The following is an 18,519-nucleotide window of genomic DNA, read 5'->3' as shown; positions in this document are numbered from 1 at the left end:
TATTCTTGTGTGTCTTTTGCTCAGCATTGTTTGTAAGATTCCTCCACATTTTTGTGTGCAGTTGTCATTTGTTCATTCTCACTGCCATATAGTCATCTATTACATGAATATACAGAGAATTTTTCCAGTCTACTGTTCATGGGCATTTGGTTAGTTTCCAGTATCTACTGTGAAGAGTGCTGCTATGAACATTCTTTATATGTCCTTTGGTAAACACGGGACATTTCTGTGGAGTATATATCTAGGTGTGGAAACACCAGGTTATTAATTGTGCATATAGGAAGGCCCAGGAGGTGCCACCAAACAATTTTCCAACGTTCTTGTGCCAATTTACACGCCCACAAACAGCGCGAAACTTTCCTTCCATGTGCTCCACGTCCTTGCCAAAACATTTTCCCCCTCCTTCATTTTGGCTGCGCTGGTGGGTGTACAGTGGTATCATATTATGGTTTTATTTTGCATTTTCATAATGACTAATGCAGCTGAGTGCCTTTTCATGTGTTTACTGGCCATTTGGATATACACTCTTGTAAAGTGGTTCTTCATGTCTATTGCCTGGTTCTTTTTCCTACTGAATTATATGTCTTTCCTTCCTGATTTTAAGAGTTCTTTATACATGCTAGGTATGAGTCTTTAGTCACATATATGCATTGGGAAAATCTTTTCCCATTTTGTGGGATGCTTTTTAACTCTCCTAATAGTATCTTTTGTAAAAAAGAAATAATTTTAATGTGCTCCAAGTTCTCATTTATCTTTCCTTTTAGAGACTTTTGTGTTCTGTTTAAAAGACAAAGATCATGGCCACCTTCTACTTTCCTCTAAACTTTAACTGTTTTACATTTCACATTGAGATCTGCAAGCTACCTAGAATTGATTATGGTGTAGAATACACTTACAAGATAGGAGTTGAGACTGATGGCTTTTCCATATGGATAGCTAATGGATCATCACCATCTATTGAAAATAACTTCTATTTCCCCCTGTACTACAGTCAAGTATGCTGTTTAATATGCCTTTATATATGTGCCGGGGGCCTTCCTGGAATGCCTTTCCGTATTTCCTACTTGAGAAACTCCTCATCTTTTTCCAGAATTTGTCATCCTGCCATCTGGAGCTTTCCTTGGCCACCTCCCCACCCCCTCGCTGCTCCCAATACAATCACCACCAATGGTTGCCAGGGGCAGAGCATTCGAAGTCCATCTCAGTGGGAGGAGGGTTTAACACTGACACTGTTTAGAACTGTCAGCATATGATGGTAATAAAAAGGAGTCCAACTTTTAATTGGATTTATTATTGTTTTTAAATTATTTATAAACCATGCACCCCACTTTCTGCCTGCATTCTGTATATATCACCTTCAGATCTGAGGCAAAATGTGTTATTCCTTTGAGCCATTACTGTACACTGTGAATTCTACAATTATAATACCTGTCACACCAGAGCAAGTATTCATTTAAATACTAATCTTCCCGCTAGATTGTGAGTTTGTCAAGAGTAGGTGCTGTGTCTTAAACAGTTTAGTATTTCAAGTACCTAACAGAATGCCTGGCTTAGAGTTAGGGTTCAATAAATGTTCATTTATCATCTTATCATTTTTAGTGGTTGGGGGGAACTCTGAATAATTAAAATAAACAGAGGGACTTTAAGAAAAGCAGCCTCTTGGAATTACTTTTTTGATTACAAAACAAAAAGCTTTTTAACTATAACATATTAAACAACATTTCCTATTTTAATCTCTCATAAAGTACAGTCAGTCAGAGCTCGGTTTCCTTCTATACAAAATTATTTTTTCTGATTTCTCAATTTATAAGATATCAACAGTGTCAGACTGAGGCCATCAAATCAAATGCAATTCAGCCTGCTTATAAAAATACTTTCATGGGCTTCCCTGGTGGCGCAGTGGTTGAGGGTCCGCCTGCCGATGCAAGGGACGCGGGTTCGTGCCCCGGTCTGGGAGGATCCCACATGCTGCGGAGCGGCTGGGCCCGTGAGCCATGGCTGCTGAGCCCGCACGTCCGGAGCCTGTGCTCCGCAACGGGAGAGGCCACAACAGTGAGAGGCCCGCGTACCGCAAAAAAAAAAAAAAAAAAAATACTTTCATAGAGTTCTATCAACATTCGTCACCAATTCAGAGAAACGTGACAACCTTAGCTAGATTCCTGCAAAAATATGTAAATTAAGAGAAATATAAGCTAACCTCATCCTGCAGGACTATTAGGAAAACATCTGAATTAAAAGAAACATTTCAGTGGCTCATCACCGAAGGATGACCTGGGCGCCATCTGGGTGGGGGAGTGCAATCCAGACTTTCAAATGCTTGTCACATTTAATTTCAGCAGATGATACTTTCCAGTAAGTGGGGATAACGCTGATGGAGTGCAGGCAGACGATCCCACTGCAGTGCACAAGGATTTACTGCAGACAGCGATAACAAATATGGGTTTGCCATAGCATTTCAGTTTATCCATTCCAGAAACACACAAAGCAATGAACATCAAATAACACAGAAATCACTAATAAGCTCTGCATTCATCATCCATGTCTTTCCAAATCCTGGAGAGCGAAAGTACTTATTCAGTGAGATGTTAACCCTCTGTGTGCATGTGTGACACTGTGTCATAGACACGACTGTAAGGCGTGTCAATAAGATGTTTCGTCTTGGACTGTAAGCAGTAGTCTGCTGCCAGCCTTTGGAGCAGCGAGTTTGTAGGACTTGTGTTCAGTATGACTGAAATAACACATATGGACAGGTAAGGCCCTAGATCTTTAATAACCGGTTCTCTAGTTAGAAGCAAACAACATGATAGCTACAAAGGAGCTCTCTGTCGGAGTGTGGAAGGACAAAAAGGACTTCAGGAGAACTAGAAATCAATTCTTTCGTAAGTCGCAAAAACCTTTACTACTTAATAGCAGCCCTAGAGTCATACACACACACAAAAAAGACTGGTTGCACTGCATAATCCAGCTCTAGCTTACTACCTGAGGTGCTGCCAGGGAAATGAAAGCGACAACAGCTGACATCTCAATGTGACACAGAAGCTCCACATGCCTCCCGCTGATTAATTCTGAACCTCTAGATGCAGGGACTGTGAATACATTTTACACTGTCTGCATACACCAGCAAGCACCAGTATGCATACTGTATGTTAAGGGGAAAACATTTTAGGTAAAGATTCACCCCAAGGCACAGTTTCCCTGGCTGGTGTTCAGTACAACATCTAGCCAAAGTGGGAATGGAAAAGGATGTGGAAAGGGAGTTAAAAAGCAATATTTAGGAAGGACACAGTAGAGAGAAAATCCCAGAGGTCACCAACTCCACACTCCCGACTTCAAGTTCTGCTACTCTTGCACATTGAAAGAAAATCAATTTCATGTTCATGCTTATATATATATCTCTAGAATCCTTCTACTAAGTTCAGTCATTTATTCCAAAGAAATGCTACAATCTCTAGACTGTAGAAAACGTGTAATGGTAAATGTACTGGATGTTTATATTTGAATAATAATGTAGCAGGAAGCTAAAACGGAAATGCAATCCAGAATCCTGAATTCTAAAAGACTAAACTTAATCTTTCCCTATGGGGGTGGCCATGGAAAGCTAATAAAACAAAAAGCTTACAAAGGCAGTAACATGATAAATATGTTTCTTAAGTCTCCAAATTGTCACAGTATTCATACAAAGTCAATTTAAAAAGAAAATCTTTGCAACGATAGTTTATAACTGCCTTTCTGTAATGTCCCATATATGCAAATAGACCATAAAAAGACATTTCTTTAGCATTATTATTTCTCTTGTCCCTGGAATATTAGGCCCTTGAGAAAAAGAATGCAAACCAACCCTGCCGTTTACAAGTTTACATATGATTTATCACTACTGAATGCTTTAAATTTTCTCAAAGGCTTTTCAGGTTGTGTTTTATTTAGATGCTTACGTTGCTAAAACAAGACCCTCTCAATAATTAAAAGTTAATCAAAAATCCTCGGGATGCTTCTATCTTTAGGAAGATAATTTGCTCCAATTCAAACCTTGAAATACGACTGACTTAAGCTTCGAAGACATGAGGCTTCCTGCTTCGCAGGGGCCAGACTGTTTATAAGCATTTCAATAGGGGCTCATCTCGGTTCAGCTGGCCCAGTCACCCCGAGGCAGCTAAGGCAAAGAGACCCTGCAAAATGGAATTACCACGTCCAAGGTGATTGTGCCCTCTTATCATAGGCAACTGCTTTTCCTATGAGCATTTCTCACTCTCATCTTTCTTCCTGGGCAAAATCTCAGGTTGCAAAGTCCTTAGCACAAACGTGTACACATGTCATGGTTTATTTTCTTAAAAAACAGACTCCACTTCCCAAACCAGTAGCGTGAATTGAGTCATCATTCTTAAATGTAAAGCAAATCACACCACCCCACCACTCAAAGCCGATAATTCTGCTTAAGATAAACCCAAGGTCCTCACGACCTTCCCATTCCCAAAAAAGCCAATTCAGGGTGAGCCTGTGGCTTCTTCTCTCCCACTTTGAAGGCTAACCCCCTCTTTATCTTTCAGGCCTCAATTAGTTGTCACTTCCTCAAAGAAGCCTTTCTTTTTCCCTCAAATCTAAATAAGGATCTCTTTATAACTCTCTCCTAGCCCCCTATACTTTTCCTTCATTGGACTTCAAACACTTTATGAATATATTAATCTGTGTGATGAATTTTCGTTTCTCTACTAAAGCCAGGGGTCCAGGGTTGCCTTTCCCCATTATATTCAGTATTTAGCACTGTACTCTGTCATAGAAGCCACTCAGTAGATTCAGGTAACATCACTGACCATTGGCTGATCATTAACATAATTAACTAAAGCAGACACCTAATACAACAAAGTTTGAGAAGCTGGGGCTTCCATGGTGGGGTACTGCCTGCCTTGTAGGAGTTCGGGATCTCCTCTAGCCAAAGTGCTCTCACTTTCTCAGTTGGTTTGCCCCTGGGGTGAGGTCATGCTGGCCTTGCTCCCCAGTGCTTCCCCAGCATACTGCATGGTCCCTGGCATGTGATAGGTTCCATAAACACTTCTGAATGACTTAATAACTATTATCAGGTTCAACATTATGGTAAACCTCTCAGAGAAAGACAAGGTGGGAACATTCAGGAATCAGAATATTAAAGTTCATATTTTTCAAGGAATAAAATTTTTTAGTTGTTTCTTTAGTGGTTTTTGACTTTGGGATCATGCTTGAAAAATTCTTTTTCTCTTCTCCTAACCGAGATTACATAACTTGACCTATATTTTCTTGCAGTGCTATTCTGGTTCTTTCTTTCTTCTTTTTCCTTTAAAACAATTTACATCTTTAATCCATCTGGATTTTCATGTGATACAAAGTCTAAGTCAATTTTTTAAAATGTTTAGCTCATTTCCCCAAAACTATCCCACTGATTTTTTTTAACATCTTTATTGGAGTATAATTTCTTTACAATGTTGTGTTAGTTTCTGGTTTATAACAAAGTGAATCAGCTACACATATACATATATCCCCATATCTCCTCCCTCTTGCATCTCCCTCCCTCCCACCCTCCCTATTCCACCCCCCTAGGTGGTCACAAAACACTGAGCTGATCTCCCTGTGCTATGTGGCTGCTTCCCACTAGCTATCTATTTTACGTTTGGTAGTGTATATATGTCCATGCCATTCGCTCACTTTGTCACAGCTTACCCTTCCCCCTCCCTGTGTCCTCAAGTCCATTCTCTACATCTGCATCTTTATTCCTGTCCTGCCCCTAGGTTCTTCATAACAATTTTTTTTTTTTTAGATTCCACATGTATGTGTTAGCATACGGTATTTGTTTTTCTCTTTCTGACTTACTTCACTCTGTATGACAGACTCTATGTCCATCCACCTCACTACAAATAACTCAATGTTGTTTCTTTTTATGGCTGAGCAATATTCCATTGTATATATGTGCCACATCTTCTTTATCCATTCATCTCTTGATGGACACTTAGGTTGCTTCCATGTCCTGGCTATTGTAAATAGAGCTGCAGTGAACATTGTGGTACATGACTCTTTTTGAATTATGGTTTTCTCAGGATACATACCCAGTAGTGGGATTGCTGGGTCATATGGCAGTTCTATTTTTAGTTTTTTGAGGAACCTCCATTTTGTTTTCCATAGTGGCTGTACCAATTTACATTCCCACCAACAGTGCAAGAGGGTTCCCTTTTCTCCACACCCTCTCCAGCATTTATTGTTGGTAGATTTTTTGATGATGGCCATTCTGACTGGTGTGAGGTGATACCTCATATCTCACTGATTGTTTTCATTAACTCAGTGGAGAGTAAAAATGTATTCTTCACATCTCCTCAAAGGGATGGAGAAATTCTTAGGCGACTCAGGCAATAATGTACTCTCTCTTCTTGGTAGAAAGGTCCTCTACTAATATCAAACCATAGTTTTTAAAACTAAAAATACTAGTGAAGTCATTTATCAATTTTTCACATGAAGATGGTTAGGTCAAAATGTTCACAAGAAAACGGTTAAGAGAAACTTTCAGATGTTCTCACCATGGGCACATGAAGGAAGACACTTCTTGTGAGAACAACCATCTTGCCAAGAGCAAGGATTCTCCTCTCACTCATTTTTGTATCCTCAACACCCAGCACGGAGCCTAGTACAGAGCAGGGGCTTGAGGAATGGCAAATTTACAAAATCAGAATTCCTCCCCCGAGTAAAGTGTGATTTGTATGTTATTTACATGACAAGATTACTTAAAAACACCATTTCCATTTCTCCACTGGCATCTATGTGTATTATCCTATCATAAAGTACCATGAGGGTTAAGCTATTTCAGACAAGATCCCAACAGATGCAGGTCAGGGAGACTGAGTCAGGCCTCATCACAGGGGCCTCACCTACTGCACCTGGGAACCAGCATTGTTCCTCCAAACGGCCTCCTTCGTTCAGCCCTTCCCGTGCGTGCTGGGCCCACGGAGCCCAAAGCTGCTGGGGTGCCGTCCTGCATACGTCGTGTCTTGCGTATGAAGACTTCCTGATTTTCAGTGTTAGTTTTTTTCCCCTTCTGCAATTATTTTATTTCTGCATTGTTTTAGATTTATCAGCAGTCTAGGAGAACCCCAGTGGGCAGCTGGTAAAAACCCCGTGGCTTGCTGGAGAGAGAGCTGCAGTGTGAGGTTGGCCCCTGACCTCTGAGCCCTGTCCCCAAACCCTTTCCCCCTTAATGCTGCCCCAGGTTGGCCTGTGCTTCTCTAGGCCTCTCTTGGCCCCGCTCCCCTTCAAGCAGAGGACGCTGGATTCTACTTGTCTGTTTTCCCGCCGCCATGTAAGCCTGCTTTCACTGCCGGTCCCCTGCAGCCCCCTCCAGGCTTGTGGAGACTGTGACACAGAAAGATAAGTTCCCCAGTGGAGTAGGAGGGCAGAGGCTGGCAGGCAGGGAAAGAAAAGGAGAGGACGAGAAGGCGCATGAAAATAATAACAGTGCGAATAAATAAGGCAGCCTGCCAACTGGCAGGCTATTTTCTGACACATCAGCTCTAAGCCACTTCTTCGGCATTTGAAACACTCTCTCCTATAGAAGCATCGTAGCAAATGAGACTGTTACTCAGCTAGCACTGGTTCAGTTCATGCTTCAAACGGTTTGAGTCACATCGAAATAAAGAGGCGTTGGAGGGTTTTCTAGGTCTCTAACTATGTCCCGATGCTGGCATCTTTTTATGTGGGGAGACAAAAGGAGTAAGGAATACATCCTTCTTCCCAGAACTATGGCATCTCCCCATCACACACACAAATGAGACCTTCCCAAAGACCCTGGCACAGCCATTAGCTTCTAAATTCAGACAATGCCTGTTATGCCGCATTCTTTTCCCTAGTGCTATATACATTTCAAAGGATTTTTACACGTATCATCAGGTTGGAGTTCATCTCCATGGAAATTCTGTGAACTAAGTCATTCAGGGAGTCCTATCACCTGCCAACAAAAGTTTCAAAACACGTCCATCCAGAGTATAAAGGGCCACCTACTGCCTAGCACAATGGGTGAAACAAGACACAAAGGGAGGTGCAAAGTGATTGAACTTCAGAACCCCGGGGAAGAGAAGGAACAGGATGTGCTTACGGAGTATACTCTGCCTGCCAAGGACTCTGCCAAATGCTCTACATGTATTATCTTGATTAATTTCATTCCGCAACAAATCTGTGTGGTAGGAACCCCCAGTTATAGATGAATCACAATAATTAAGCACAACTAGCGTGGGACAGAGACGCTAGCCCTGCGTCTCTTTGGAAACAAAGCTAGCCCTGCTTTGTTCCAGAGCCTGTTCTCTGGGCCATGACACTTGAATTCCCTCCTGAACTTTCCAAAAGCTTCCTGCAGGGGAACATCTGGTCCCATGTAAAGGACCAGGAGCTGTGGAGACATCAGACTTTTCACCAGCAGCAGTGGGAGCTAGAGAACAATGGGACGTTAGTTTAGAATTCTGAAAGAACTGTTGACACCCTGACAAGCTACACACTGCAAACTCCCCACTAAGTGCGAAGTAGAACGAAAACACTTTGAGACACATGAAGTCTCAAAACGTTTCCTTCCCACTCACCCTTTCCCTGCAGTGATTGGAGGATATGCTTCTTTCAAGAAGAGGGAATAAACAAAGAACAATTGGAGCAGGTTCCAGAGGGAGCTGGGGAAGGGATGGAACAAGATATAGTATCTGACAAGTCTGCCTGGGTGGAAAATTGAACTGAGAGGTATTTTACATAGTGATTGGAAAGGCTAGCAGATGCAAAAACAGAAATCTGAACAAGAAAGGAAATGCAGTCACGGCACACTACTGGACTAGACATGAACAACAGTTAGACTTTCTGTACGACGTTCTTTCTATAGGACATACACACACATGAATAGGAAAAAACTGAGTATGTGTTCAACAAAAGTTATATTGGGAGGGAGGAGAAGGGGAAAATGTAATGTATGAGGGAAGGTAAGCGACATAAATCTTTATTACTCATAACAGGAAGCCAGCAGACAGGAAAATTTGAAATATCAAGAAATAGACGAATAGGCACATTATTTAGAAGAATTATGGTAAATGCCAGAAGAAATACCTAAAGTAGAAAGTAATTTTTCCTGGAGAGGGGGAATCAGACGGGAAAAAGTTGACCAGGGTCTGCTGCTTTTCATTACAACTTGTTCTCTTTGGTTCTTAACACTATGTATTACTTTGATATAAATGTAAAACACATTAGAAAAAGCAATATCTGTCAGAACCATGTCTTTCCCATGCAGAAACCAGTCTATCTGCAAATCAACAGGCAGGATTTGCTAAAATGCAAAGTAAATTTCATTTAAGAATGACAAATTCAGGACTCATTTGTGAATTAGTTTTATAACAGTGAATATGGTTAAATTACAGTTTAAATGAGATTTTTCAGTTGATATGTTCAGTAATTTCTATTATCTTTTATCCACTTATTCTAATGTATCCAAAAATTATAGCTTAAGCTTTTTCAGCAACCATTTTTTGCAGAGGGATGAGACTCTGTGTATCTTAACACACACATAGACTGGAGTCCTTCAAATAAGCCTTTACCTCCCGGCTTTTCCTGTCTACAGGGAACGCTTTCTTCAGGAAATTTATAAGGCACTAATCATTCATTCATTCATTCAATCAATATTATTAAACAGCTACTCTGCAGCAGACACTAATTCAACATTTAGTTATAAAATCTCATTTACTTCCATTTTATGCACACAACCAAACCATTTGGAAAAGCTTGACCAATGAACATGAAGTTAACTGTAACCTCTTCACTGGGCCTTCTACTTCTTTGTATTTGCTGCATGGCTGAACGCAGTGCTGACCCTTCATCACTCTGTGTGTAGCAATCACGGGTCTTCTTTGCGAGCACAGCCCTAGCTTTGTTCACTAGGTCAGAAACTCTTTGGTGACAGAAACCACATCTTAGTCAACCTATCTCACTGGATCACTGGTTTGGCATCATGTAGGAGCTCAATGATTATTTTCTTTCTTTTTTTATATTTTTACTTTACATTGGCGTATAGTTGATTTACAATGCTGTGTTAGTTTCAAGTGTACAGTAAAGTGATTCGGTTATACATATACATATATCTATTCTTTTTCAGATTCTTTTCCCATGTACGTTATTACAGAATACTGAGTAGAGTTCCCTGTGCTACATAGTAGATCCTTGTTGGTTACCTATTTTATATGCAGTAGTGTGTATATGTTAACCCCAAACTCCTAATTTATCCCTCCCCCCTACACCTTTCCCCTTTGGTAACCCTAAGTTTGTTTCTAAGTCTGTGAGTCTGTTTCTATCTTGTAAATAAGTTCCTTTGTGTAATTATCTTCTCAATGAATAGTATCTTCACAAGCATTTTCTGAGTGAATAAATAAGTAAACCAGTGAATGCCGATAATGAACTTATTCTATACCTTAATCTCTTTTAAGACCCACTTTTATGGTAAGAGTATGGCCATCGAATCAGATCATTTTAACTTTTCTTAAATTCTCAGGAGCCAAGAATGATAATATTACAGAAATTACTTCCTGGGGGACTATGTGAAAATGGGACCCAACTCCATTATTCCCTTTCGAAATAACATAATGCCTTTGGAAAGTTCTTAGAAAAAAAAATTTTTCAAACAGACCCAACTTCTTATTCTTCTACAACAGGCGCCAATAAATGAAGTCGTTTTTCTAGAATCATCATCGTAATTCAGGATAACAGATTTGCTTTATTTTCTAAAAACCCAGTGCTCCTTAAACAGCGAGGCTCAAAAGTTGCCTCCTTGACTAATATGGTGCCATTTGTAGTGGTGTCTACTCTGCTATTTTCAGCACGATTTGCTTAGATTGGTGGGGAATAGAACAATGAAAAAAGCAACTTTACGCATACCCATTAGTATAACTCAGTTACACCCACATCACCACCATGGTTCATTTGACTGCTGAACTGTACTATGATTCCTACAATTTTATTCTTTCAGCTTAAATATTGATGAAACACCTTGCTGGGGCTAAGATGGGGTAAGGTTTACTTAAATTAGTCTCAAAAGTAAAGAAATGAACTGGCTCAAAAAGATATTTCCATTTACAGTCTTTCGAGTTGCAACACAGTTCCATTTTATCGTAGTCTGAATTTTATATCAAAATTAATTTTGTATCTCCAAGTAATTTTACATATCAAGTAAAATTGTATATCAGAGGCATGCAGACAGGAAAGTAAACTGAAAGAAAGTATACGTCCCAAGTTTAAAGTCTGTTCTCGCAAATGTAGGGCTGATGAGACTTAAGTTAAGTACAAACACTGGGGGTCCAGCGTGAGCAAGCAGATGTATTGCTCAGAGTCACTGTAGAGAACATGTTGGAAAAGGAGGCTCAGGGGAGCAGCTGGGAAGTTACTCTGGTCTAGGTGGTCAGGGATGGACCTCGGCGGGGGGATTGATTTTTGAACAGAGACCTGAAAGATGAGTTGCCTGGCCTGAGTCTAGGGAAACTTAAGAAAAGCATCCCAGGCACAGGGAACAGCAAAGAGAAGGTAGTGGGAGAATGTGGTGTGTTTGAGAAACCACAGGAATGTTCAGAATTTATGGTGGTGAGTCTGTTTCAAACCAGGGATTAAAGCTTTGTAGCGTTAGCACTGGACTATGGCGTGTTTAACTCTACAGGACCCAGTGCAGTGATGTGGTTCTTTGGGGTAACGATGGCAAGAACAGTCTTAGGGCCACGTGCAAGTTGCACGCGATCTTCCCACTGCACTGAGAGCAGCGTGGGGAGGAGCATCCTACCGGAGGGAGTGAGGTCACCTGGGTTCTGGTCGCTCATTGGCCACCAACTTAGTGGAACCCTAGTTAACATCCCTTGATGTCTCTGGGCATCAGTTTCCTCCTACGTAAAGTGGTGGGATAGGATTCTATGAACTCTGAGACAGAGACACAGCACACATGCCTCGTCTTATATACCAATTCCAATGGGTAGCGATGTCTGCCTCTGGCCCAGGGATCACAGTGGTATCCACAGACCTGCCGGCCCTGCTCTGCTCTTCTTTTCCAAAATATTGTGTGATCATCTGAGAAAGAAGATTTGGCGTATGTTCACATTAAAGGTATATGATCGGCTTGAATTTCCTGTGCATGTTTCTTGCTAATAGAAGAAAGAAAGAGTGAAATACCTAAAAAGGCAGAAAGGTGGGCAGGAAGAGGAGGAAAGGAAACTTAGGCTGTGGGTGATATCAAAATGGGTAAGGGGTCGTCAACAAGTTCATACTAACACATTGTAAGTATTTGGATTTTCCTTCCAACACACATACTTTTGAAATGCAATCTGTTTTTCATTACGGGCCTAATTTGTCAAATCTATTACCATTGGCTAGATTTCAGGTAGCTTATAAACAGCTAATGTAGGCAAGTGAGAAACACCCACCAAGCTTCTGCTGGAGCCCGTGGTACCAGGGGTGAACGTCTCCCGCCCACCCTACAGGACAGAGGCCCAGAGCTGCCCTCTCACTCACTCCTCCAAGAGGGGAAGTCAACATACAAACACACTCTCCTTTCTTGTTCTTGAATCTTGTACTGAAAGGTCATTCAGAATTTCAATATCTAAATGATTCTAAGTTAGACTGGGTTCTGTTAGATTCAGGGAAAAAAAACAATCACGTTCACACACACACGCACAAATCCCAACTGCCCACTCTTATCTTTCAGTGTTGAATTCCACACTCTGAATTGCCACCATAAGGAGAGCCCACGCCTGGTGTGTCTTATTTTCCTTTCTCTTAATTTGACAACTTGCCTGTCCTCACCCCAAGGCACTTAAATATCTAGGCACAGATACAGATGCTATAGATACAGATATGCCGTTTCCTGAGTCAGCATCTTACCTCAAATCCCCATCAACTGCTTACCAGTGATGCCAAAACAATACTCCACTAACTTCACTGCAACTTAGCCTTTCTAAGTGTTAAGACAATGAAAGGGAAATGTGACCCCAACATTGCAGAAGTTCTACAGAAACCGGTCTTTTCTTCAGGTTGCTCTACTGACCCACAAGAATGGACCTTTCCCTTTAAGTGGGCTGAAAAATGAACTGACTAATATCAACTGCGCCTGCTCTGAGTCTATCTTCCTTCCGTTTTTATAATACTGATAATAATTTGCATTTAAGTGGCACCCAACATCGAACACAGCATTTACAAACCATATTATGGGGGCTTCCCTGGTGGCGCAGTGCTTGAGAATCTGCCTGCCAATGCAGGGGACACAGGTTCGAGCCCTGGTTTGGGAAGATCCCACATGCTGCCGAGCAACTGGGCCTGTGAGCCACAACTACTGAGCCTGCGTGTCTGGAGCCTGTGCTCCGCAACAAGAGAGGCCACCATAGTGAGAGGCCCGCGCACCACGATGAAGGGGGCCCCCGCTTGCCACAACTATAGAAAGCCCTCGCACAGAAACAAAGACCCAACACAGCAAAAAATAAATAAATAAATTTAAAAATAAATAAATACTCCTGTTCTCTGTTTAAAAAAAAAAAATTAAAAACAGGAAAATTTAAAAAAAAGAACCATATTATGCAGCTTGATCTTTGGCGAGCACCTGGTGTCGTAAGTGGGAAAAGCAAGCCTCTGAGGGTAGAGCAATCTCAGCTGCCCTCCACCACCTTCTAAACCCTATGCTGGCAGCAGGTCCATCAGGCCATGTCTGTCCTCTAAGCAAAACCCCACTTTACTGATTTGGCTGTTTCAAATTAAGGCAGCTCCTGGTAGCCACCCAGACATGTTCCTTGAAGAAGCCCTCTCTATTTCTGACGGCATCATAAGTGACTCTTTTGCTTCTTTGTTTTGTTTTGTTTTTAATTAATTCCCCTCTGCCCTTTTACTTTGGTCACACTAGTCTACTGAAGTTACTGATGACAAACCTGGCGGAGCCCAGTACATTCCTGTGAGTCAGCAAACCGTGGTGCTACTCACATCCCCTCATTCCTGGAGGTAGAGATGACACCTCGTTTAACATGAGCTAGTTATCAACTACAGCCATCAACTGTGACTGATACGCCTGAAAATGGCGATAAATCAATCCTTCCGTCATCTGTTCAATCACAGAGGCTGGGGAGACCTAGCAAGAGAAATTCCTGAGTTTTTTTATTTAGAAGCTCAAACACTGTCGGGGTTACCAGGCTACTACTTGACGGTGGCCTGACTCAGCCCAGGGAACTGCTAAGTCAATCAAGTACAGGTCTGTGTGTGGGTCTAGTTCTACGTGAACAAAGCAAGTGCAACAAAATTCAAGGGTTCAGTGAGCAAAATTCCAAGGTCAGCCTCTGCTACATCCCTGCCCTGGTTTTGTGGAGGGTGAAAGGGCAGTCAAGTGATGGCTATTCTTGGTCCCCAGTCAGCTGAAGCTGGAACAACATAAACTTCAGGTCTTGAAATGGAGCAGGACCCTATGGTCTTTCCTCCCCCAGCCCATGTCCTCTGCCTGCCTTCTGTCTGTGGAAAAACTTAGCCAACGAATAAGTTTATTCAGAGAAGTGAGAAAATGCAGAAGCAAAGGAAAACGAGACTAAGTAATAATAGTTCAGTCATTCAGCGAAGTTAAGGACCTTTAGTCCCTCCTCAAGGGCTAAAAATCATACTCTGAGCCATATCCTGGGAGCTGTCTTGTAGATACTGAAACCCTCACCAGGTGGAAGAAGTTAACTACAAGATGCCATGACATAAGCAGCCACAATTCCAAGAGCTGGCCTCAAAGAAATAGAAACAAACCGACCCCAGAACTGCAGACTAACTGCACCTGAAACAATCAAGATGACGCTGGTCAGACCACCGACGACCAATTTCAAGATGACGGCCAGAGCTGACTGTGCTGTTTCTGCATGTAGCCCCCTCCCTCCACCTATAGAAGTTCCTGACCCCTGGTTGTCAGTGCAGGGGAGCTGGCCTTTGGACGGGCATCCACCCCCACATCCAAAATAAAGCAAACTTTCCTTTCCACCAGCCTGGCCTCTTTATTGGCTTTTGAGCAGTGAGCAGCCAGACCCCACTTTCGGTTACAGCCTGAGTGGCGTAAATTAATTTTTCCTCAATAATAATAACCAATCGTTTTTATTTTTGTTTTTGTTTTTTTTTTTTTTGCGGTACGCGGGCCTCTCACTGTTGTGGCCTCTCCCGCTGTGGAGCACAGGCTCCGGACGCGCAGGCTCAGCGGCCATGGCTCACGGGCCCAGCCGTTCTGCGGCATGTGGGATCTTCCCGGACCGGGGCACGAACCCGTGTCCCCTGCATCGGCAGGCGGACTCTCAACCACTGCGCCACCAGGGAAGCCCTAACCAATCGTTTTTAGAAAATATACTTCTAATTCACCCCACTTCAACTTTCTTGTTCTGGGAACACTATGTACACTCCAAGGTACACACACTCCCCTTTTTTTATTGTGGTGAAACATATATAATGTAACAGGTACCGTTGTCACCATGTTTAAGGGTACAGTTCCGTGGCATGAAGTTCATTCACACCGCTGTGCCCACCCTCCCTGTAAAGGATGCCACCCGCTTACATCACATTCGCACGAGAGATATTTTACTAACCTCTCACTTCCCGCTGCTGATACTCTTTGTTTTTAAGGACGGGGTGTGAAATCCACATCCACGGGTGATGCTTGCGGAGCTGTGGGAGCAGGTAGTGGGTTACAAACCCCACAGTGCCGGCCAGCGCAAACAGCACGATGCTGAGAAACGGCTGCGACAGAAGAGGGTAAGAGTCAGTGTGCAGCCCGAAGGACGGGGAGGGGTGCCCGCCAAGAACACGGAACACTGTCCTCCCTCTCTGCTCCCCCTAAGGCATACACAGCCAAACCGGGTTCTTGCTTCAGGCCTCTGAAAATTTCTCCCATATCGCAGGAAGTTGATCTCTGTGTTGAGAACCACCGAGACGGGGTGGAGAAGAGGTTGAGACATTCTGCCCATGAGAAAACGTTTTCTTGTTTTTTGTTTTTTTTTTTAAAGAAGGGATGGAGAATAACAGATTTAGCTAACAGACTTTTCCTCATTGAAAGGCAAGTGAGACAGCAACTGTCTGCAAGCACCTTCAGCCAGAAGTCCCATCTGGAGCGCTCTAATTTTGTTTCTCCAACTGAAAATTATGTTCCAATAATCTTTTTGGCTCTGTGACCTCCGTCTCACTCCTGACGGTGAGTCCTCCCTTCTCTGCTCATAGTAGTGAGTCGGGAGCCTGTCTTACTACTGCTGACTGTCCTCACGGTGGATTCCACGAAATGCTCAAACAAGACAACTCCCCTGTCTTTCTGTTTTCTGGGGAAACAGAAAGGGTACAAATGCACTCTGTGATGTGGATCAAAGCTCCTCTTGGACATAACTCGTAACACATCTGGATATATCCCTTCAAGCCCTCAACTGGCCTTTTCTGTACCTCCCCTGGCTCCACCATCCCGTCAATAGTCTGGAGCTGCACAGTGGGCTTCGTTTATTACAGAGAATAAGGAGGGGGTAAGAGTGCAGAGCCACATGGATACATACCCGCAAGGACAGGAACACAGTGCTGGCGCTGACCGCAAAGGACAGAATGGCAGCCACCGAGCAGATGATGAGATCCGATTTTAAGATATCCTTCTGTAAACAGAAAACAAGGGTATAGTTTGCTCTTCTGTGCTTCTCTCAGCTATTCCGGGTGACCAGGTAAATCAGGGGACAGGATCTTGACCCTGGATAAACTACACCTGCAGCCCATCACTTACCTGATCAATTCCCAATGGCACACACTGGATGGACTGTTTGCCACCTCCTGTTTGGGGAATATCAGGGAAACTAAGGCAGAGGGTGAGGAAGAGGAAATGCGGACTGCAATGCCTCCATCCACTAGCCAGGGAGAGAAGAAAGGTTTTCTAACCTCTGGAAGAGGCATACGTTTCTTCTCTACGAGCAGATCAGATGCAACATGCCCAGGTGTGCTAAAGGAGGTGTGCCAATCATCTCTACTTGCCTTTGGCGTGGTTTACGTTTTAACATGCGCACAGCCTGGGTATGCCGAACAGAGGCCTCTTACACGTTTACCTATTTTTTCGGCCCAGCATAGATTTTACATTTTAATTCACCAGTCAAATTGGGTAAAGGCCATTTCCAAATAATTTAAGTATATTTATATTATGTACACATACACAGAAAATGAAATGTCGGTAACTTGCTAATAATTTTCCATCATGCAAAATCGTGGTGTGAGCAGGCAGTAGGGAAACAAAGCAAAGTTAGACCAAAGGATGTTATTAATACTGCAGATATGTGAAGGAAGGCGTGTTAGCTCAAACAGGGTACAATATTGCTGACTGATAGAGCTAAAAGGAACCTTAAGGGATCATCAAATTTTTCCTCTCTTCAGAGACCAATTAGCTGCAGTACACAATTATTGAACATCTTAAGCTATCACACACTGTTATTTGAAAACTCTGAAATCATTAAATATACCAATGTATCGTACTGAAAAGGAATTATGCCTCTTAAATAACAGTTTTGAATGTTATCTACCAGAAAATCAGACAGAATATACAACTCTGTTTCCCTCCATCCTCCCTTTTTTTCTTTTCGTACAAACCGTATTTCCGTTTACCTACATTTGCTCCCTGACCTTTTTCTTTTCTTGTCCTTCTAAAATTAAAATGTGGAGTTCCTTGCAAGTCATACTGCTGGCTTTCTGACTGAATTGATATCCAAAGTGATGGAAAGAAATCAGGAAGGCAGCTTAAATGGAATAAAAACCACCTGAACCATGTGAAGAAAAATCAACAGGGCTTGGTTGGGATAATCAATAATACAGTGAAGAGATACATTCTCAACATCAATTACCAATTAGCTGCTAAAGTTGTTTTGAATTTCCAATCTCAAGCGTTTACGATTCACATACAAGTATTGAATAGATGAGGAATCGTAGTGATAAATCAAATTCTAGGTTTATTCTTAGTAATAGTAATCTGATTTTTGAGCAGGGAAAATCATTGGTTTTTAATTCTGAATCTATAAAATTTTTGTGATCAGAAGTGTTCTTGAAAATTTACTACTAGTAAATGGCAAAAATCTGTTCTCTCCTTTCATCCCAAATGCTTACAAAAGGCCAAACCTTTCTGGAGGAAAGTTCTGTAATCCACTGCATCTTTAGCCTGTGGAGATATGTCAATTTTTATTTCCTATTTTTCACTGACATGGTTTATGTCACTTAAAAATTGCTGAATGCTGGGCTTCCCTGGTGGCGCAGTGGTTGAGAGTCCACCTGCCGATGCAGGGGACGCGGGTTCGTGCCCCGGTCCGGGAAGATCCCACATGCCGCGGAGCGGTTGGGCCTGTGAGCCATGGCTGCTGAGCCTGCGCGTCCGGAGCCTGTGCTCTGCAACGGGAGAGGCCACAACAGTGAGAGGACGTGTACCACAAAAAAAAAAAATTGCTGAATGCTTATCCAAAAGGGAGATACATATTTTCCAAAATATTCTAATTTAAAATTGTGTCATCTTTA

At 42.3% G+C, this 18,519-nt stretch overlaps 1 protein-coding gene across 2 annotated transcripts in view; it reads right to left on the bottom strand.

The window, feature by feature from the left end:
• PCNX2 (pecanex 2) overlaps nt 1-18,519 on the bottom strand; it is a 274,216-nt gene that overhangs the window by 134,422 nt on the left and 121,275 nt on the right. For both annotated transcript variants that reach the window (XM_060035057.1, XM_060035058.1), the window contains 2 exons: nt 16,539-16,631; nt 15,591-15,741 (listed from right to left, as the gene is read on the bottom strand). In XM_060035057.1, the coding sequence (XP_059891040.1) occupies nt 15,591-15,741; nt 16,539-16,631 (244 nt within the window). The remainder of the gene's footprint in view (nt 1-15,590; nt 15,742-16,538; nt 16,632-18,519) is intronic.

Source organism: Delphinus delphis, chromosome 16 (genome assembly GCF_949987515.2).
Source record: "Delphinus delphis chromosome 16, mDelDel1.2, whole genome shotgun sequence".
Classification (NCBI taxonomy): Eukaryota; Metazoa; Chordata; class Mammalia; order Artiodactyla; family Delphinidae; genus Delphinus; species Delphinus delphis.
The sequence above is the reverse complement of the archived record's forward strand: the minus strand, read 5'-3'. Positions and strand labels throughout refer to the sequence as shown.